General features: G+C 43.5%; 1 protein-coding gene across 1 annotated transcript; it reads left to right on the forward strand.

The window, feature by feature from the left end:
* The first annotated feature begins 9,207 nt into the window (after positions 1-9,207).
* Positions 9,208-19,679, forward strand: LOC128823410 (transmembrane protein 45B-like). Its single transcript, XM_054005663.1, has 6 exons — positions 9,208-9,279; positions 14,707-14,919; positions 15,302-15,514; positions 16,874-17,058; positions 18,584-18,729; positions 19,390-19,679. The coding sequence occupies exons 2-6, from the start codon at positions 14,736-14,738 to the stop codon at positions 19,517-19,519; spliced, it is 858 nt and encodes a 285-aa protein (XP_053861638.1). The 5' UTR covers positions 9,208-9,279; positions 14,707-14,735; the 3' UTR covers positions 19,520-19,679.
* The last annotated feature ends 428 nt before the right edge of the window (positions 19,680-20,107 follow it).

Raw genomic sequence — 20,107 nt, forward strand, 5'->3', positions numbered from 1 at the left:
AATTCATCAATTTATAATCTGAGTATTGCACAGCAGGTACTAAACATTACCTTCCTACTCTTTGGCATGTCTATCTTCAGATTTTGTACTGCTGCCTATCACCAGAGTATAGAAAAGCCTCCCAGGTAAAGTAGATTGGAATAACAAGGTCCCTAATGGATACCCCAGAGTCTAAGGCAATCTGAATGCAACTTCCGGTTTTTGATAGATGTAAACCATACTCCTGAAGGTTGGATAAGACAAATATGTGTGTCCCATCTCCAGTGTTGCACAGGCTGATTTAGAGTCTAGCTGTCCTGCCCAATGAAGGTTGCTTTTGGGACATGTTCCTCCTTCTCCTGCTTCTTAAATCCCATTCCTGATCTCAAGCAATGATTGATTGTGCAGGTTTTTTGTTTTGTTTTTTAAGGTGCCATAGAATCCCCTGAAAGGGCTGCTGAGCCAGGTCCCACTGCAGATATGGAGCTATCCAACCCAGTGCTGTAATATCCACTCTGCTTGTGCCAGCCTGCTGGGTGGGGGTGCTGTGAAATCAGCTGTCTTCTGGGTTGCTGAGCACTGAGTCCCTGTGGGTCTGTTCAGGCATTGCTGGGAAATCAGCTCTGTGATGCTGCTGGTCGGCTCTGACCCAGTTCAGCAAATTTACAGGTCACAGGCTCTCCAGGTAGGGAATCCAGAGTAAAACCGAACCCTTGGACAGAGTCCCTGCTTGCTGAGATAGTGATCCTAGTCTCGAGGAAAAGGGTTCTGCCACCCTTCCTTGTTGAACTTGAGTTTTGTCGCCAAAACCAAAGTCCACTACCCATAAGGTCAGAGTGACCTGCTCCTGCCGAGGTATATACCGCACAATGCTTGTGTCCTTTAAGGAATACAGCAATAACCTTTTATTTATAAAATCAAAACATAAGTTCCAACCACAGAAACAAAACTCAGGTGGAATTATGGGTAAGTAACATTATAATTAATGTAAATAATGATGGCTTTTCCCCTTCTCAAGAGGGAGCAGAGTTTCATCCCTCTGAATCTTCAGGCCCTGAGGCTTATACAATTTTATTATTGGGGCATTTGTCTCTCTTATAATCTGACTTTTCTGTCACCTACCTGTGTGCCTCCCTCTAGCTCTGAGAGAATGAGGAGTCCCTTTCTGGGCTGCCATAGGGATAGGCAGAGAGTCATTTTCCCTGTGAGTAGGATACTGTAATGAACTTTCAGTTGTTGCCTATACCAGCAGCTGCTATGTGTCTGGTCCCTTCTGACACAACAATGAGAAATGTCTGCCAAGGGCATTAAGAGAACTTGCTGACCAAGCTCTATTCTTTCTTCAACCTGCCTTTGCCAGATAATTAGATCCAGAGAGACACTGGAAATGCCACTCCCTAGTTCAGATAGGAATGGTCTGACACTGGTTGTGGGGAGGCTGAGGGAGAATTAAAAAAAAAAAAATTTGCATTGCAAACATCCAAAGTTCAGATCCTTATATCCTTGGATAAGAATGATGCTCTGCCCTCACAGACTACAGTGTGTTTTAATAACTGCTAGGAGTAGAATGGGAATTGATTTTGGTTTTGTCCTGGCTTAACTGAACACCTATTCATTTTACAATAGGTTCAAATTATATCTATCTGTGGATATATGTTTATGCACCCAGGGAAGGCATGGTTTGCATGTGAATGTCCTATTGAGCTTGTGTGTGCATGGTGAGAAGACTTTTTCATGCTGTCTAAAGAGTCTAGAATTGCTAATTAACAATGTTGCAAAAACTCACAGCATACCTTTACCTGAATGCTAGCTTTCCTACTCTCTTATTTTTTCTTGCTTCCACTGAACAGCTTTATTTTGCATTCCTGAATACTAGGAGAAGCATGAATGAATTGATGATGTGTAAAGAATCAAGAGACAGCATCTCCTCCCAATTAATCCAGTTGACAAGAGCCTTAACTGTAATCTGCAAGGATTTGAACTATTTTATACAATAGGCATTTTGTAGAAACCATTCTCCCCCCCTCCCCTGCCCTCCCCCCCAAATAATGTGTTTGGAATGTTTTACCTAAATAAGCTGCATCATTCCTTCCCCCTTACAATGATACAAAACTTGCTGTGAGCATCTTTCAGAATTTTGTTTCTTCTCTGTAAGCTTAGGGGACTCACATAGGTAAGCCAATATCCAAACAGGGACAAGCTGAATTACCTAAATTGCAAAGGGGTGAAAATAAGCGTAACTGAACAATAAATAGAACTGAGGTGACACCGCAGAGGGTTTCTGCTTATTTAAAAAAATGTAAAAATTAAATGACCAGATGGTGGCAGCAGAGGTTGGAAGAGAAGGTGATTTTAGATGATAGTCACCTTGCATCTCTCCTCCCCCTACTTCTCCCAAAAGAAATGATTGAAATCTATTTTCATAAGCTAGGATCAAGATCAAAATTGATCTTGGTTTTTGAAACATTCATTGGATTTGCTCCGCTCTTTGTGAGAGCTCCTTAAAGTGAGAATGGTCTTTCTCCATTTCTTCAGGGCCATACATGCTGCTGTCGATCAAATAAATTGCTTTTTCTGTCACTCCTGTCACTCCCTATTCTCATCCAGCATCTTTTTTTATCCCTTATCACAATCTGGTCACAATTGTAGCAAAGCGCTTCTTTTTCCTCGGCTGTTCCTACCATCTGGAATAACTTCTCTTCTGCCTCATTGACTCCCCAGTTCTAAAAATGTCTTAAGATTCATCAGTATAATGCTTGTTAATTTGTTTTCTCTGTGTGAAGCATATTTATTCCAAAGTATCCTCACATCTAGTGACTGGGAGAGGGGGAGGGAAGAATTAGCAATGGAAGAAAGAAAATATGCAATCCCATTCTATTGCCCGTTAGACAGCCTCTCAAAAGGGGAGTGGGAAATTTTATTTCAACTATGGGCCCACGTTGAGATAATCTAGTATATTGAAAAGACCCTCTCAACTTCTGCTCAGCACAAAAAGCCAAAACAATGAGCAAAGATGCTTTTCTTCCCGCCCCCCCCTCACTCCCCTTCTCTGGACACCCAGAAGCAGCTAACTGATTCAGCCAGACCCCTGTGGTTGCAAAATGCAATCAATAAGGTTTTTTTAAAAAGATTGAGTTCCCTGCCCCCACCCCATCTCAATTAAAGGGGCTAATATTTTCTCTCTTTAAACTATTTCCATGTCTGTTGAAGTCACCTTTGTCTTATCTGGACAGATCGCTTTCTTTCAAGCCCCATCCTCTACACAATTATTGACAAAGCTGAGTGACCCTCACACTGCATGAATCCAATGACCTGGAAACGTAGAGATGAATGTCCTAGCATACAATAATGTACCTCACTGGTAATCATGTGTTACAGATCCCACTCTGTGCCCAGTCTGCAGAAAGGGAGAGCCTTGGCTCTTTAGCTCAAGTTGTAGCAGTTCATGTTTTTAGCTCTGGTTCAATCCCTGGTGTTTAGGCCAAGTTGGCAGCAATCACAATAACACTCAAGCCCAAACCATCTGTCTCACAATTTCCCCTAGTCTTTGTATACACTGGAAATGGGGGGTGGGGAGGTAGCACTTTCCTCTTGATGGGAAGTTTTAGGAAAAAACAAAACCACTCACTGGACTCCGTCTAGCCTAGCCTGCAGAGACTCCACTTGCCCCTGAAGACATGTTGTCATTGTGAAAGGTAGCTAATGGGCCTGAAGAAACCAGCACAGATGTTTTGATCTGTCAGAAGATAATCAACCACTGACTAGTGCAGGTCCAATTCTGGACTGTACTACACGCAGATCCAATTCTGGACTGTAGCGGATCAAGGAAATCTGAGGACTCCAAAATGAAGCAGACCTGACATCACTAAAGCCTTCTCTGTCTTCTCCAAAAAAGGTAAGATTAAAGACAAGGAGATCACTGGCAAAAATGTCCACATCAAGAGATGTTTCCCGGAGCATGAGTCTGATTGTTCATGCTGTTACATTGCCTTATCAAAGGGGAGGTTTTGATGGTCTCTCTTAATGATAAACCTCACCAAAGCATGGATCCAAATCGCAATCCAGAACCTTAATCTCCCTAATTGCATTCAGAACCTCAGAAGCTGACATTGGTCAAAAGCCAAGGAGACGCATTCCTACAGGTGTTTCCCCTGCCACAAGTCTGCTATTGGAGAAAAGAACTAATATTGAACAAATCAAAACAACTTTATCCAGCCTGCTTTGTTTATACCATTCCCAAAACATGACTAAATAGTGAACTAACTGGTTTCCACAGCTTAAATGCTAACATCAGCCACTTACTTTGAAATCTTATGCTCAACTATTTGTTTACAATTGTTTTAAAATATACTAAGACACAAACCCACATTTTTAATTATACTTTCAAGCATTTAAACTAGCCACATTTTATGTCTGCTTTCTTATTCCTGAGGCCTGCATGGTTAAGCTGATGTGAGCTGCCTTGTCTCGACCTAGCTGTGAAAGTATCTTCACTTAAATTTGGCTCCTGCCGATGTAAGTGCCTCTCTGCGCTGATTTAGTGACCCCACCTTCCCAAGCAGCATAAAGTCACAATCAAAGTTATTAGGTTGATGTAATGTCAGTGTAAACACTGTTATTTACATTGACTGTTACTGGCTTTCAGGAGCTGCCCCTAGAATGCCCCCACACTGACAATACAATCGATACAAGAGCTCCTGGTGAGGACACACATGACCGACACAAGGAGCCAAGTGTGCGCACGCACAAGCGATTTAATAACGGCGGTAGCTGTATACCGACGTAAGTCAAGTTGGCATAATTTTGTAGTGTAGACATGGCCTGATTTCCTTCTCTGAAGGGAATATCTATGTAGCTAATTTATCCTCCACAGAAGGCAGACACAGACTTTAATACATCTGATAACATCTTTTCCCCGCTCCCCCCACTTTTAGACTCCTGTAGACTTACTTTGGGGTTGCTGCAAGATCACATTCCAGAGCAGTGGCTGGTGTTGCTACTATGGGTGCCTGTTGCGGACGTGAGTAATCTGATAATATAGGGCAGGAGGATGTTGTTGATCATTCTTAAGATAATATCAGTTACATTAAGTCTGACTCACTTTTTCAATCTTAACAGTATTAACCTAAAAAAAAAGACAATTAAGTTAGAAACCTGCTGTTGCTCCAAACTGCAACAAGTATAATATTACTACAGAATGTCCATGCAGGACTCATTTCATGTCCTCAACTAAAGATAGGCTCCACCAACGCCTACCTCCACTGCCTCTTTTACGCAAGATTGAAATCAAAGCGTAGGAAGCAGAACAAGTCCTGCCCACGCTTATACTACTTGTTTCACCAATTATATTGCCTGTTTGAGAGGCAATAATAATACTTCACACTTCTCTAGCATCCTTCCATCTCCAGAACTCAAGCCATTTAATTATCCTTTAATTAAGCCTTTAATTAAATCAGCCTCCCAATTCCCCTGTGAAGTAGGCAAACATTATCACAATTTTTTTTCATTAACTTCAAGTATGGTCATCTCACAAAGGTAGGATGGGGAGGAGAATTGAGCTCAGCATAAAACTTCAGTGGATTTGCGCCCGCTCACAACAGTGGTGAATTCAGCCGCTGGCTTCTCTATTCCCAGTTCTGTTACTGACCAGTCTAGGACCCGGGACATGTGCATTAATATCTCCAGGCGCAATATAGTGGCAGTATTGTCCACCTCATGTTACCAAGCTGTTGTCAAAACTTCACTTTGGTTTTTATAATAAAAACATCCTTTTTTTAAAAAAAATGGAGCCATTTCATACACCTTGCCCCAGCCTGGGTAAGTCCTTCAGTCAGGTCCCGTTCCCACAAAGGAAAGTGGAAACTCGGCCACTTCCTGTCTTTACAGCTGATTGAAACACACCACTGCAGAGTCACCCTTTTATGGAAACCTATCCCAGCATGCTTTGCTCATCACTGGCCCTTTACATTTGGCAGAGAAAAGCACCTTATGCCTGAAAGTGTCAATTTGGTAGCTGGCTGCTGCTTATTGCATCTTCTTTCCTTCCAGCTGTTAGGTCTTCCACTTACATTTCCCTGGTAGTGGCTCAACGTCAATTTTACCACCTGTGAAATGGGGTTAGGTCCCACCTGTTTTCCAGGGAGGGAAGGTTGAGGCTTAATTAATTTTAATGTTTTTAAATGGGCATGAGATTGACAGCTGGAAAGCACTAAGGAAGTGAGACAGGACCGGGACTCTTCAATTTAGCAGAGAAATGTATATCACAGTCCAATGGTTGGAAGTTGAAGCTAGACACATTCAGGTTGGAAATAAGGTGTAAATTTTTAACAGTGAGGGCAATTCAGTACTGGGGCAACCTATTAAGGACCATAGGGGATGTGCTATCACTTGCAAATTTTTTAGGCAAAATTGGTTTGTTGTTTTTTTCCTAAAAGTTCTGCTCTAGGAATGATTCTGGGGCAGTTCTCTGGCCTGTGTCATACAGGAGGTTAGACCAGATGATCACAGTTGTCCCTTCTGGCCTTGGAATCTGAGTCCATTCATCGTGACCTCCCTTTGTAAAAATGCTTTGAGATCACTGTTGAAAAAGCGCTGTGTAAGTGCTAGGTCATATTAGCTATAGAAGGGGGGAGGGATAGCTCAGTGGTTTGAGCATTGGCCTGCTAAACCCAGGGTTGTGAGTTCAATCCTTCAGGGGGCCACTTAGGGATCTGGGGCAAAATCAGTACTTGGTCCTGCTAGTGAAGGCAGGGGGCTGGACTCGACCTTTCAAGTTCTAGGAGACAGCATATCTCCATTAATTTAAGGGGAAATTGAGGCTATGTGACTTGCTTAGTGTCACTAAGTGTAAAGCAGGGGCAGGAATAGAGCTCTCCCCAGGCAGTCTCTCTGTCACCACCAGTAGTACCATACCTGGCATGGTGTCGCTGATAGCAACGTTGATCGGTGAGGAGTGAGCAGCTACCCTGTTTGTGGTGTTCAGGTCCCTAGGCAGGGTCAGGCACCTCTGAGGGGAAACTGGCAGGCTCCTCGTGCCAAATAGCAGGGCTGGGAGAGGATCCCTTTCCCCATGAGCCTCTTGACACCCAAGTCTCCAAGTTGTATGTTCTCTATGCTGGGGATGCCAGGCTAGCTCTCTCTCAGGATCTTAAAGGCTAAGCCTGGGTGAAACCATGTGCAGGGGGGTGGGATGGGTTTTTGTTTTTTCTTCAGGCTTCTTGTTAAATTCCCCCTTGCTTTCACCTGCCTCACTCTGCCATGCTGGGTTTCTCTCCAGCTCAAGCTAAAAGAGCTGGCCGGCCTTGCTTGTACAGAGAATTCATGGTGGCCTGAACTGTCCCCCTCATGTCTTTTCCTCACAGCTGGGAATAGAGAGAGACTGGAAGATGTGGAGCTTCCCTCTATGTGAGGCGAGGACCTTTTTCCACTGCTGCTGTTTGCCTGAGACACCCGCCACTGCTTCCGCCTTTCCTCTTGGGTAGGATAATTGCCTCAGCGGTGTTTGCTGTCCTCTCCACCCAGCTCGACAGCTCAAAGTCTCTCCTTCCCAGCCCTCCACTCGCACCCCTTCTAGCCTCACCAACTGGGTTTCCTTGACTATTCCCAGATGGCCTCCGCTGATGCTAGTCCCTATCAACGGTCATGAAAGCAGAGGTGAATGCTTTCCATCTCCCAGCTGTGTTGCTTAGCAACTGGGGTGCTGACAGTGTTAGTATCCCTGTACACTGGTGCGGCGGTGAAGTGACAGAGGCTACCGCTTCCTTGGCTGTCCTCACAGAGGCTACCGCTACCTTGGCTGGCCTCACCGGCGTTGTTTGCAGTGGTGGTGTAGCCGTGTGAGACCCAGGATATTAGAGACACAAGGTGGGTGAGGTAACAACTTCTACTGGACCAACTTCTGTGAAATCACTTTGTTACACTCACCTTTTCTGCCATCACCAACCCCGTCTTCCCACTCCCCTCGAGAATAGGCACCTGTGGTAAACACAGACCTCTAATAATTGAACAAGCACTTGTGAGAGAAAGGTGCTTCCTCAGAACCTGACATTTATTGCTCTCATTCCAAAGCTATCTGAGGTAACAGCCATTGGTAGGAGGTGGCCTAGTGTTAGTTGTGAAGTATTGCTTTGGGTATTTTACATTGGGTGGGAGGCTTTCCTGGCTGTCCGTACTTGGGTTGCACTGAAAAATGCACTAATGCATGGCATGCGGGTGCAGTGCACTTCATCAACCAGCTCATTTGTAAGCCTCCTGGTCTCTGGTTAGATCTTACTGATGGTCCTAAACAAAAGCATGAGAAGCATATCACCACGCTGGTTTGTATTAAAACACCATAGAGGGGTGTGATGCTCTGTAAGTAGATAATAAGACAAGGTTTTTGCCCTGAGGTGCTTACAACCTTTCTACATGCAGCCTATAAAGACTTCGTGGGGTTGGAAAAGAGCTTATAGGAGCACTTTGTATTTACTTGTGATCTCTGCAATTGTTTAAGTAGCTATATTAACTTGTCGTCTTTTATTTAATGCGGGTATGATGACACTGAGCAGCTGCCCAGTGGAGGGTTAGTGGCGGAATGTTAGATGAAAGAAGTGAGTGCTTCTAGATAGATTAAGAGGTCTTTATAATTGAATCTTCATAGAAATGAATGAGTGTTTTGTTTATGGTGGAGGGAAATTTCACAAGTCCTCAGCTTCAACTTATGAAACCCCTGGCCTGAATTCTCAGTTATATTAACTCCTACCCCCACCCCCTTGCACACCCTGGCAGTTGCACCTGCTTCACACTGTCAAAGCCATGTGATGGGGCATTAATGTAACTGAGAATTCAGGCCCGAAAAGTTTTACGAGCTTCCAACTTGTAACTCTATTGAGTTCTCCCATCCTGTTGAACTGCAACAAACTTGACTAGTCAGGATACTGACCAGGCTTTCTTCAGTCATCAAAACCTGAACATGATGTAACCTGAGTAAGCCTGTTTATCACAAGAATAAAAATTAGCGTTGGGTTTGTTTAATTTCATGGTGAAATCCTAGAAGAACATTAATTTTCCTTAGGAAATACAGCAGCAAACAGGTGTCAATCACTGTGAAAACTGGTTGACTCAGACCTTTTCTGATCTGGTTTGAAGACATTTAGGGTGGAGCATCTGGATTAAGAGTCACCTCCCTGCTCTACTCCTCCCCTTATCTGGGACTTCCATTTCACTTCTCCTTACTGTTGCTGCTCACATCTGGAGTGTGAGTGGGAACAGGTGCACCTCACCTCTGCAGCAGGAAGGAAGCAGGCAGTGCAGACAGCACAGGTAAATTCCTCCTCCTCCTCTTCCTCCCTCCCATGGGGAGATGCTGAATGGTCTGTGTGTGAACCTGGCTTTCTGAGCTTTCTAAGATCTAGGGAGCTGGAAGGAAGGGTTATCTAGATGCAAGGGGAACAGGCTGGGAATATGTTTCATGCTGTTGGAAGGGGCCTGGATGAAGAGATGCTGGGGAGGTGTTTTTGAGTTCCCATGGTTAACCCCTCTCCCTTCCCCCCCCCCCCAAAGAAGAGTCACCTTTTGAGGACTGCCTGGCTTTTAAACTTTGTGATCTTTAGTGAAAAGGATCTTCCTGCAATTGGAGGATGTTGGAGGGCTATGCTGAGCTGAAGGTCCCTCCTTCCTCAGGGATCCCCTCCACCATCCTAACCACTGGGCGAGGTCAGCTAGCAGCTCAACAGCCAGAAAGCCGATGCTTCCAGGTGTGTGTGCATGGCATCAAGTATCAGGGGGTAGCCTTGTTAGTCTGTATCTACAAAAACAACAAGGAGTCTGGTGGCACCTTAAAGACTAACAGATTTATTTGGGCATAAGTGCATGGCAGTCAGCCAGCTCACAAGCTCTTTTCTCCTCTTGGCAAATTATCTGCAAGCAGGCTCTGATTGTTTGTTTTTATGAATGTATGTGAATTATTTACCACAAGTGCTGTAATTGGTCACCAAAAATCACATGGTATTGCTGCCTCCCGATTGGCTGACTGGAATCCTTGTAAGCAGAGAGCAGGCACTTGTGGCACAACTAGTCATGGGTACATGCACATTCAGCTATTCGCAGGGATAACAGCCGGGTCCCCTCCTCCCATGCAGATGAAACCCAGTTCTTGGGAAAGGGGATGTGAACCTTGCCAAATTGAAAAGGGATTTGCAATGCCCTGTGAATGTTCATGTGAATGCCCCCAAAGAGCTAACCGTATAATTTTACATATGACACACAATGTGTTTAATAGACTCTCTGCTTTCAGATTCCCTCTCTAAAAGTCACTTCCTTTGTCTTAGCTTCTGCCACTTATCTCCCCTCTGGTGCAATCCATTTCCTCTCTGACCCCTAATTATATTTGGGGAAACAACAAATGCAAAACAAACACCTACAGTGTACATGTCCTGCCAGAAGGAAAATACAGTCTTCCCTTGGCACTGATTGACCTTTTTTCTCCTCCCTTCTCTGGGTGTTTTCCCCTTTCCTGTCTAATTTGGAATCTAAGCTCTTTGAGATGGAGACTTTGTCTTCCTATTTCTATGCAAAACATCTTGTTCACTTATGGCATACGTAGATTGTTCAGTGCACAGAGTTGTTAAAACATGGCAATCTTCAATAACACCCCAATCCTCTGCATGCAAGATAGAGTAGTCAGTCTGAATTAGATTGAGTGGCTTAAAATGTTCCTTTCAGTGTCCATTAATTCACACTTACTATTTTAAATTTTATTTTGCCTTTCTGGCTGCCCATTAAGGTTTTTAAATTCATTTTGTCATTCTTCACAATCCTTCGCCAACCTAAATATTTCACAGCAGCTTTTGCTCCCTCCCCATTAACTCTGTATGCCAGGTTACTGATAAATATGTCTACCGGGCTAGATCATCAGCTGGCGTAAATTAACACAGCTCCATTTGGGTTAATGGAGCTATGATGATTTATGCCAGCTGGACCACAGAATACAATTAGTTCTAGTATTGATTTCCAAGAAACCCTACTATTAACGTCTGTCCATGATGAGAAATATATGGGTATTCCTGTGTCATGTCAATGGGGACTTTTTTAGGTGTTACTTTAAGCTGAGACCCATCATAACTCGTACATAGGCGTCCGAAGTAAGAATGAAAGGTAGACCCAGGTGGTATAAAGGGTAATGCTTTTATCTGAGCAAATAGGAGTAAAGATAAGCCCAAACCAGAACACTTATTTGAACCAACTCCACTTGGAGAAAATGAGACCAGAGCCAATCTATCCTGACCTGGGTTTTGCAAAACACAAACCCAACCTTTTGAGGCTTTGTAAAGACTTCCAGTACCTGTCTATACCACACCCTATCCTTATTTTGAATTGCACACCTAACTACTCCCTAGCATGGGAGGACTTAAAAAATGTGCCAAGGTGTTTGTCTGTCTAGATTCTGACAGCCCATGTGCTCAGGACTCTACAAACATTCCATAATGATAATCACTGCCCCAAGGGGTTCCCAGTATAAACTGGACACTAACATAGGAAAAGTTAAATATCATTGGAGTACCGTGGTGGATTATTATTAATCTTAGTGGAAGGAGAGTGTCGAAGATCTGACGAAAGAGAGGAAGGTTTGTGTGGCACAAAAGGGGTTGTGTTTTCCAGTGCAAGAATGACCCAGAAGAATGCATGAAGAAGAATGGAAGGGTACCAAAAGGCAAAAGGAAGGTTTAAGTAGCTGGAGGGTACTAAGAGGAAATGACTGTTTCCGGAGAATATTTATTTAAAGCCCAGAATGCGAATTGTAGCAAGCATTTGAATGATAACTCCTTGTGCATTCCTGTGCTCGCTGTGCTCGCTTCTTGGACCTCTTGCTAGATCTTGAGTGCCAGTTAATATTCCTCAAAGTGTACATTTTCCCAGAGCATGGCCAGAAATGCTCATTGGATCTCAACGTCTTCTGTTTTGATTTTTGTTTGTTTTTGTTTTATTTCAACCGGTTCCTACCTCCTGGCCTCTCTGATTCCAACACAGAAAACAATGCCCTCAGACATTAACCGTCTCCTTGTTTCTGAAGATTCAATCTCTAACTCTGGTGTCAATGCATCTCACATGCATGATGTGAGAATCATGCATGAACATGCCAATGTAGTCATTGTTACATTTTCCATACATGCTCTGTGATCCTTGCATTTTTGTACCTGGGACTCTAGGCTGTTCCCCAAAACCTGGGATGTCTGGTCACCTTAACTTTATAGGAATCTCATTTGTTTATCTCGGTTGTTCAGTATTCAAGTTTTAATGAAGCCAAAGTTCTCTGGAGTGATTAAGAAATCACATCCAACCTAGCTGGCTGGACTCACACCCTATTAATTACTTTGCTTGAAGGGAGTTAATGTTCCTAAAAATCTTACGTACTTGCTTTTTGCCAGCAATAACTTTGCTACTTTCCCATTAAAAATCATCTGGCTGCCGTGCTCGTCTGTAAGATATTAGCAATAGAATGGTCTAGATAATTAGTCCTGCCACGAGTGCAGGGGACTGGACTGGACTAGAAAGGCAAAGGCACAAAATGAGCTCAAACTAGCTACGGGAATAAAAGGAAACAAGAAGACTTTTTATCAATACATTAGAAGCAAGAGGAAGACCAAAGACAGGGTAGGCCCACTGCTTAGTGAAGAGGGAGAAACAGTAACAGGAAACTTGGAAATGGCAGAGATGCTTAATGACTTCTTTGTTTCGGTCTTCACCGAGAAGTCTGAAGGAATGCCTAACATAGTGAATGCTAATGGGAAGGGGGTAGGTTTAGCGGATAAAATAAAAAAAGAACAAGTTAAACATCACTTAGAAAAGTTAGATGCCTGCAAGTCACCCGGGCCTGATGAAATGCATCCTAGAATACTCAAGGAGCTAATAGAGGAGGTATCTGAGCCTCTAGCTATTATCTTTGGAAAGTCATGGGAGACATTCCAGAAGACTGGAAAAGGGCAAATATAGTGCCCATCTATAAAAAGGGAAATAAAAACAACCCAGGTAACTACAGACCAGTTAGTTTAACTTCTGTGCCAGGGAAGATAATGGAGCAAGTAATTAAGGAAATCATCTGCCAACACTTGGAAGGTGGTAAGGTGATAGGGAATAGCCAGCATGGATTTGTGAAGAACAAATCATGTCAAACCAATCTGATAGCTTTCTTTGATAGGATAACGAGCCTTGTGGATAAGGGTGAAGCGGTGGATGTGGTATACCTAGACTTTAGTAAGGCATTTGATACGGTCTCGCATGATATTCTTATCGATAAACTAGGCAAATACAAATTAGATGGGGCTACTATAAGGTGGGTGCATAACTGGCTGGATAATCGTACTCAGAGAGTTGTTGTTAATGGTTCCCAATCCTGCTGGAAAGGCGTAACGAGTGGGGTACCGCAGGGGTCTGTTTTGGGACCGGCTCTGTTCAATATCTTCATCAACGACTTAGATATTGGCATAGAAAGTACGCTTATTAAGTTTGCGGATGATACCAAACTGGGAGGGATTGCAACTACTTTGGATGACAGGGTCATAATTCAAAATGATCTGGACAAATTGGAGAAATGGTCTGAGTTAAACAGGATGAAGTTTAACAAAGACAAATGCAAAGTGCTCCACTTAGGAAGGAAAAATCAATTTCACACATACAGAATGGGAAAAGACTGTCTAGGAAGGAGTACGGCAGAAAGGGATCTAGGGGTTATAGTGGACCACAAGCTAAATATGAGTCAACAGTGTGATGCTGTTGCAAAAAAAGCAAACATGATTCTGGGATGCATTAACAGGTGTGTTGTGAGCAAGACACGAGAAGTCATTCTTCCGCTCTACTCTGCTCTGGTTAGGCCTCAGCTGGAGTATTGTGTCCAGTTCTGGGCGCCGCATTTTAAAAAAGATGTGGAGAAACTGGAAAGGGTCCAAAGAAGAGCAACAAGAATGATTAAAGGTCTTGAGAACATGACCTATGAAGGAAGGCTGAAAGAATTGGGTTTGTTTAGTTTGGAAAAGAGAAGACTGAGAGGGGACATGATAGCAGTTTTCAGGTATATAAAAGGGTGTCATAAGGAGGAGGGAGAGAACTTGTTCACCTTAGCCTCTAAGGATAGAACCAGAAACAATGGGTTTAAACTGCAGCAAGGGAGGTCTAGATTGGACATTAGGAAAAAGTTCCTAACTGTCAGGGTGGTTAAACACTGGAACAAATTGCCTAGGGAGGTTGTGGAATCTCCGTCTCTGGAGATATTTAAGAGTAGGTTAGATAAATGTCTATTAGGGATGGTCTAGGCAGTATTTGGTCCTGCCATGAGGGCAGGGGACTGGACTCGATGACCTCTCGAGGTCCCTTCCAGTCCTAGAATCTATGAATCTATGAATCTAGATGACCTCTTGAGGGCTCTTCCAGTTCTATGATTCCCATAGCATTAAAAAGCCCCTGCCATGGGCAATCCAGTTATTATGTAAATCCTTCCCTCTTCTCCTCCAGTGGTATCATGGCTCTTTCTGTATTTCTTTTCCAGTTGCTGTTGATTACCACTCTGTTGTTATAAGGACAGAGATGTGCCTTGGGATTTCACAGGAAGCCAAGTGCCTTGGTGTGACAACATTGCAGACTCCAGGACACAGTGTCTAGAGAGGCAAGGCTCCTCTGCGTCATCCTGTTGTCAAGGTGATCGATGACAGGGCGACTTTGAACATTTTTTTTTTTTTTTTTTTTTTTATCCTTCAGGCCCAGGTATCCAGCAAGTTGGCTCAGTGATGTCAAGCTTCAAAGGCAATGCCCTTAGGGGCACTTTCTTCCTGGTCTTCGGGCTCGGTTGGTCTGTGAAATACCCGCTGAAATACCTGAGCCGGACGCTGAATGCAGACAGTCAGGCAAGTCGCTGGATCCAGAAACTGGATATCCTCGAAGGGGCAGCCAAAGCTTTCCTTGCTGTAGCAGGTAAGGACGGACTATTAGTCACTACTACTTTCCCCAGCAGCCCAATGGCCCATGAAAAACCTGCCATTATCATGCTGCGAGTAGTCTCTCATCAGAGACTCTGTGGACTTACCCTGTGGCAGAAAATGTATGATTCTGTTTTCAGACGCCTTCATTTTAGCATTTTATATAGAAGTCTTACAACATCCTCAAAAACAGCCAGGCAAACCCTACACCACCATACAAGCATGCTTTATGAATGGCATACCAGAAAGTGTCTCCAATGGATGATCCTAAACAAACTCCATTGGGACTTCTCATTCTCTCCAGCCTGGATGATATTCTGCTTCCTATCCTCATTTAGAAGGAAAAAACATGATCTGTATTTGCCTCTATTGTCTAGGGATGCTGGCTGAGCAGTTCGTCCCCGACGGCCCCCACATGGGTCTCTACAGTGGAGAGACCTACAGCTGGGAGAAGCTGACTAACTGGCAGTACACGACCATGTACCTCTTTTATGGCCTCTCGGGCATTGTGGATGTTCTCTCCTATTCCCCGCTCAAGCTGTCTCTGGGACTGGATCGCCTCTTGCTGTCTGTGGCTATGTTTACTGAAGGTGAGTAGTAAGTAATGATAAAATGGCTGAACTGTTTGGCTGACTGAACTTTCAAATGACAGAAACTTGGTTGAGAGAACATAGCTGGAGATCTAATAAACTGCTTCACCAATCACTGGGTCACATTTTGATGGGATTGGATATGAAACTGTGGCTGGTCCCCAGGTTCATGTGAAAAGTCTCAGAGCCTCAATTGAAGCTCTCAATGCACGTGGCCCAAGGTTTGAACCTGCAATTAAACCTGGCCAGTTCGGTGAGGTTTTGTGTTCTTGTTGTTGTGAGCATTTTGCCCAATTCTAATTACACACATCCAGCAGGGCAATGAAACAGTCCCAAGGCCTTTTGTTTTTGGTGGTGCAACATCCCAACTCGGCCATGTTGTGTGGACATCAAAGGCAGCAATAGCAATAGCAATAGTCCACTACATGACAGCTAAAGAGGGGAAACAAACTTTGTCTAATAACCAGAAAGGCAGAACCAGCTTTGGAGGCATGGGAAACAGGCGTGCATAGGGCATTGCCTGAAGTGATGAGTTGAGTATTTGGAGGCTATGCATAATTTACATCCACTAGATGGCAGTAGTGGTTTAGGGACAGGAAGCTCCTTCCCCTCTCCCATGGACCTGTGTGATTATGGGGAAGGAGGTTGGTTGTCTTTTAGGACCTGATCTAGGGTGACCAGATGTCCCGATTTTTACAGGGACAGTCCTGATTTTTGGGTCTTTTTCTTATATAGGCTACTATTAACCCCACCCCCGTCCCGATTTTTCACACTTGCTGTCTGGTCACCCTAACCTGATCCTTCTCGTGGGGTGACTTATGGTGGTCTGTAGTGACCAAAATGGAGCTTCTTTTCCTTGGCTTGATCCTTGGCCGGGAAGAAAGTTCAGTATTAAGCTCATTGTTATGCTCCGAGATGTGGACTGACTCTTATTGCTGCTGCTTGTTTTGGAGTGGGAGTGGGTACTGCAGGCACACCCGTCTGATGCCCTATGGGGCAGACACTATAATCTAGGGCAAAAGAAGCTTTAAGCTCTGCCTTGCTGGAGGAAGCAGATAAAGTCTTGGGGTGCAATTTTTTTAAGCTTGGTACTATGGGGTATAATGTGTTATCCTCCTTGCCGCTCTCCATGACTGAAGATTATCAGAGTGGGGAGCTCTCACCTGATTTGTCCCATAAAATTCAAATATCCATCTTTGCCTAATGGGCAGGTAGTTGCACATGCACAAAGCAGGAAAAAAATGTATCTATCTATTCCATTAAATGCAATCCACGCTTGCTATGGTCACTGATGAATCCTCTTCACTCACGGTCTTGATACATTTTAATTATTATGTAATGTGGTTTGATTTTTGGCAGGTTTCCTGTTCTGTTTCCATGACTACAATAATACTGCTCTGGATCAGCACCTCCACTCCTTGCTGCTCATCGCTATATTTGGTGGAGCCCTTTGCGCCCTGATGGAAGTGTTCCTGCGGGATCACACCATCCTGGAGTTCTTCAGAACCAGTTTCTTCATCCTCCAGGGATCTTGGTTCTGGCAGGTCAGTTGTTCTGATTTGATACTTTCAGCTGAACTATAGGTTTGGTGGGGACATGGAAAGAAGAGAAGGCAGTGCTGTTACTGTTTGTATTGTGATGGCACCTAGGAGCCCCAATCATGGAGCAGGACCCCATTCTGTTAGGTGCTGTACCAACACAGAACAAAAAGACAGCCCCTGCCCCAAAGAGCTAACATTACTCATTATAGACCAATGGTTAGTATCCTTTAATTATTGGTGATCTTGTCGGGTGTTTTTTAGTAAATACCATGTAACTATATAGCTGTTCATTCTTCCAGATAATTTGGTAATGACACATTGGGCCAAATTCTCTTACCTTCAGTGGATTTACACCATGGGAGAATTTTGCCCATTGGGTCCTTAAATCACTTAGCTCCTACTTTGGGAAGGAGCGTCCATCTGTGTTTGTACTGCTAAGCAGCTCTTGTAGCATAATGGTATGTTGCTCACCCAGTTTCACTGTATGGGGAAAGGACATGGTAAGACCAATAAAAACTTCTTTAAGGTATTGAAGTCATTGTCAAAAAGGATTTAATCTCTGGATTCTATAGATTGGTCTGAATATTTCACCACATAAGTCATAGGTTTCATGCTCTTATTTTGCACCGCAGCTACTATATGGAGACTTGAGTATATATGCAATATTGACCACTCCAAGTATTACAAAATCTTTAATTGGGGGCCCCCCAAAATCAGGAGTAGAAAACTCACCAAATATTGTGAGACTTGCAATATAATTGTGAAAGTTGGCAACACAGTACAATATATGTACCTCAGGCCATGTCAAAAACCCATGAGCTGTAAGACCTGAATTAATTTTTACAGTAGACAGGCCACCGGACGGAAGGTCAGGAGCCCAGTTCCTCACCAGCTCTGCCTGGGATGCACTGTACTAGCTTGGGCAAGTCACTTTGCCGCTCATTGCCTCAGTTTCTCTACCTGTCAAATAGGCGTAGCATTCACCTTTCTTTAAAGGCTTTGTTTGTTAATGAGTCAGAGACAGAATCATGTTGCCTGACTCCAGAGCCTTTGTTTTAACCACTCTATAGAGAGATTTCCTAGACAAGAAATATTATAATCTTCTTGTGTCCAGCACCTTGGACTAGACAAATTCTAGTGCTCAGGAGAAGGGTTTGGGGGAGGGGAGAGCAGAAGGAACAGGCTAGGTCGAGGTTTGCCCCGTGTCAGTCCTTCTGTTCAGAATTGTAAAGGTGAACCTATTCATTCCTGGCCTCCGAAGAGTTTATAGAGACCGTCGTATCATTAACAAATCCCCCTGTTTAAAAAGTTTGTCAAGCCAAGAGGTTGTTGCAAGCAGGGGGAATTGGTGAGGACTGTGGTTTGATAGTGAGCCAAGAGCATTCTGCTTCTAGTCAATGGGTGGATTTGTCCATTTCTCGACTAAATGCTGAGGCTGCCATAATAATTAAAAAGTGCAGAGATGTGCTAGAGGGGCTGATACCCATCTTTCGCTGTAAAATGGCTAATCTTTTCTTCTTCTAACCAGATCGGGTTTGTGCTGTCCCCACCATGGGGAGGGCCAGGCTGGGACCAGACTGACCGTGGAAACTTCAAGTTCCTCACCATGTGCTTCTTCTGGCATTACGCAGCTGCTCTTCTCGTCACAGCAGCCAACTCTGTTTTTTCTTATTGGTATGTGGTGGGGCGGGGCAGCGGCATGCCAGGACTAGACAACAATTTGCGTCTACTTTACAGTAATTAGTCATCATTTGTCAGCGGCAGATAGTTTGTGCAATAATTAGAGCTACTTCAATAGCACTGCAGTGCTATGCTGAGCAACCTGTTCACATGTTGCTGTGTGCACAGAATTCAGATTAGTACCAATGGGAGTGACATGCATGTATCAAGTGTAGAAGAGAATCAAAACAAATAAGCACCGCTGCTGTTCTATGGGTAACAACCTGTTTTTATGGTGGGTGCTTCAATAATAACTTAATTACTGTTGTTGCCCCAAAATATTTAATTGATTCTCTCATTGTTGACACAGGTAGCAGTGGGCTTTTAGGGAACAAACAGTCTGACTAGTTGAATATACCAGCTTAACATAACCAGACTGAAAGCATATGCCTAAATTAAAAGTCCTTATGCGACAAATGACGGTGAAGGATCTCATGTTACATAGAGTTGAACAGTTTTTGGTGTAACAAAGATAGCAGGGTTCCCAGACCATTTGAATTTGTGTAAAGTCACTAGGAGACAGGCTTGTTTGCCATAATCAGTTACTAAGCTAGATCAGTGTTTTATCATCAGGCCAGTGTGCACATTAATATTTTTATTTTCCTTTTAATGCAGGTACAGAAAGGCATGTCAAGCAAACTTTGGAAATATTGATGTCGAACTCGACTGTGGGTTTTGTTTACGGAAAGCCAACCAAAGCCCTGAACCTGTCCTCCTCCCAGAGGACGGGTTGGATGAAAAGTGAGGACTGGGCTGATTTCTCTGCTTTCCTGAGGATTGTTCCCTCGTTTAAAGCTCTTAACATGAGATTTTTATTTGCCATTTTAAATAAAGTTGAGACTTTGTAATGGAGTATCTAAGGTGGGAGGAAAGTGTGCACAATGTCCCATTATGCAATATGTACAGAATTAAGAATTTTCTCTTTCCAGCCCCCCATCACTGCAGATTCCCTTACACCCTTGAGAGCTGAAATGTGTGCTGATTTTTTTTTCCTTTTTAAGTTATTTTTAAAAGTAATATTGTACATATTGGGTGTAGACATTCAAATGTTACGACACTACATGAGCAAGTTGGCATTTGGAGTCTCATATCTATGTGGTTGGCTAAGCTATTTGTACCTCCTTCAGTTTCCAAATTGAAGTGAGATTTAGCATTGAACTGTAGAGTTGGAAACCCTAGGCTGGCATTTCATGAACTACCCTGAAATGGGTTTGAGCAAAACCCCTGGGTTACAGCTAGAGTACTGAGAGAGAGACAGGAAGGTCATTCTCTTGCGTGTGTTAATACGATATATTTCATTATTTTTGTGTACAGTATAATTTAATTATATAAT

Source organism: Malaclemys terrapin, chromosome 15 (assembly GCF_027887155.1).
Source record: "Malaclemys terrapin pileata isolate rMalTer1 chromosome 15, rMalTer1.hap1, whole genome shotgun sequence".
Taxonomy (NCBI): Eukaryota; Metazoa; Chordata; order Testudines; family Emydidae; genus Malaclemys; species Malaclemys terrapin.

What these genes read in the sequence shown, in the direction of transcription:
- LOC128823410 (XM_054005663.1), top strand. Translation starts at nt 14,736, where the DNA reads ATGTCAAGCTTCAAAGGCAATGCCCTTAGGGGCACTTTCTTCCTGGTC. An exon ending in TGTGGCTATGTTTACTGAAG is followed by an intron (nt 15,515 to 16,873) that starts GTGAGTAGTAAG and finishes GATTTTTGGCAG; the next exon opens with GTTTCCTGTTCTGTTTCCAT. An exon ending in AGGGATCTTGGTTCTGGCAG is followed by an intron (nt 17,059 to 18,583) that starts GTCAGTTGTTCT and finishes TCTTCTAACCAG; the next exon opens with ATCGGGTTTGTGCTGTCCCC.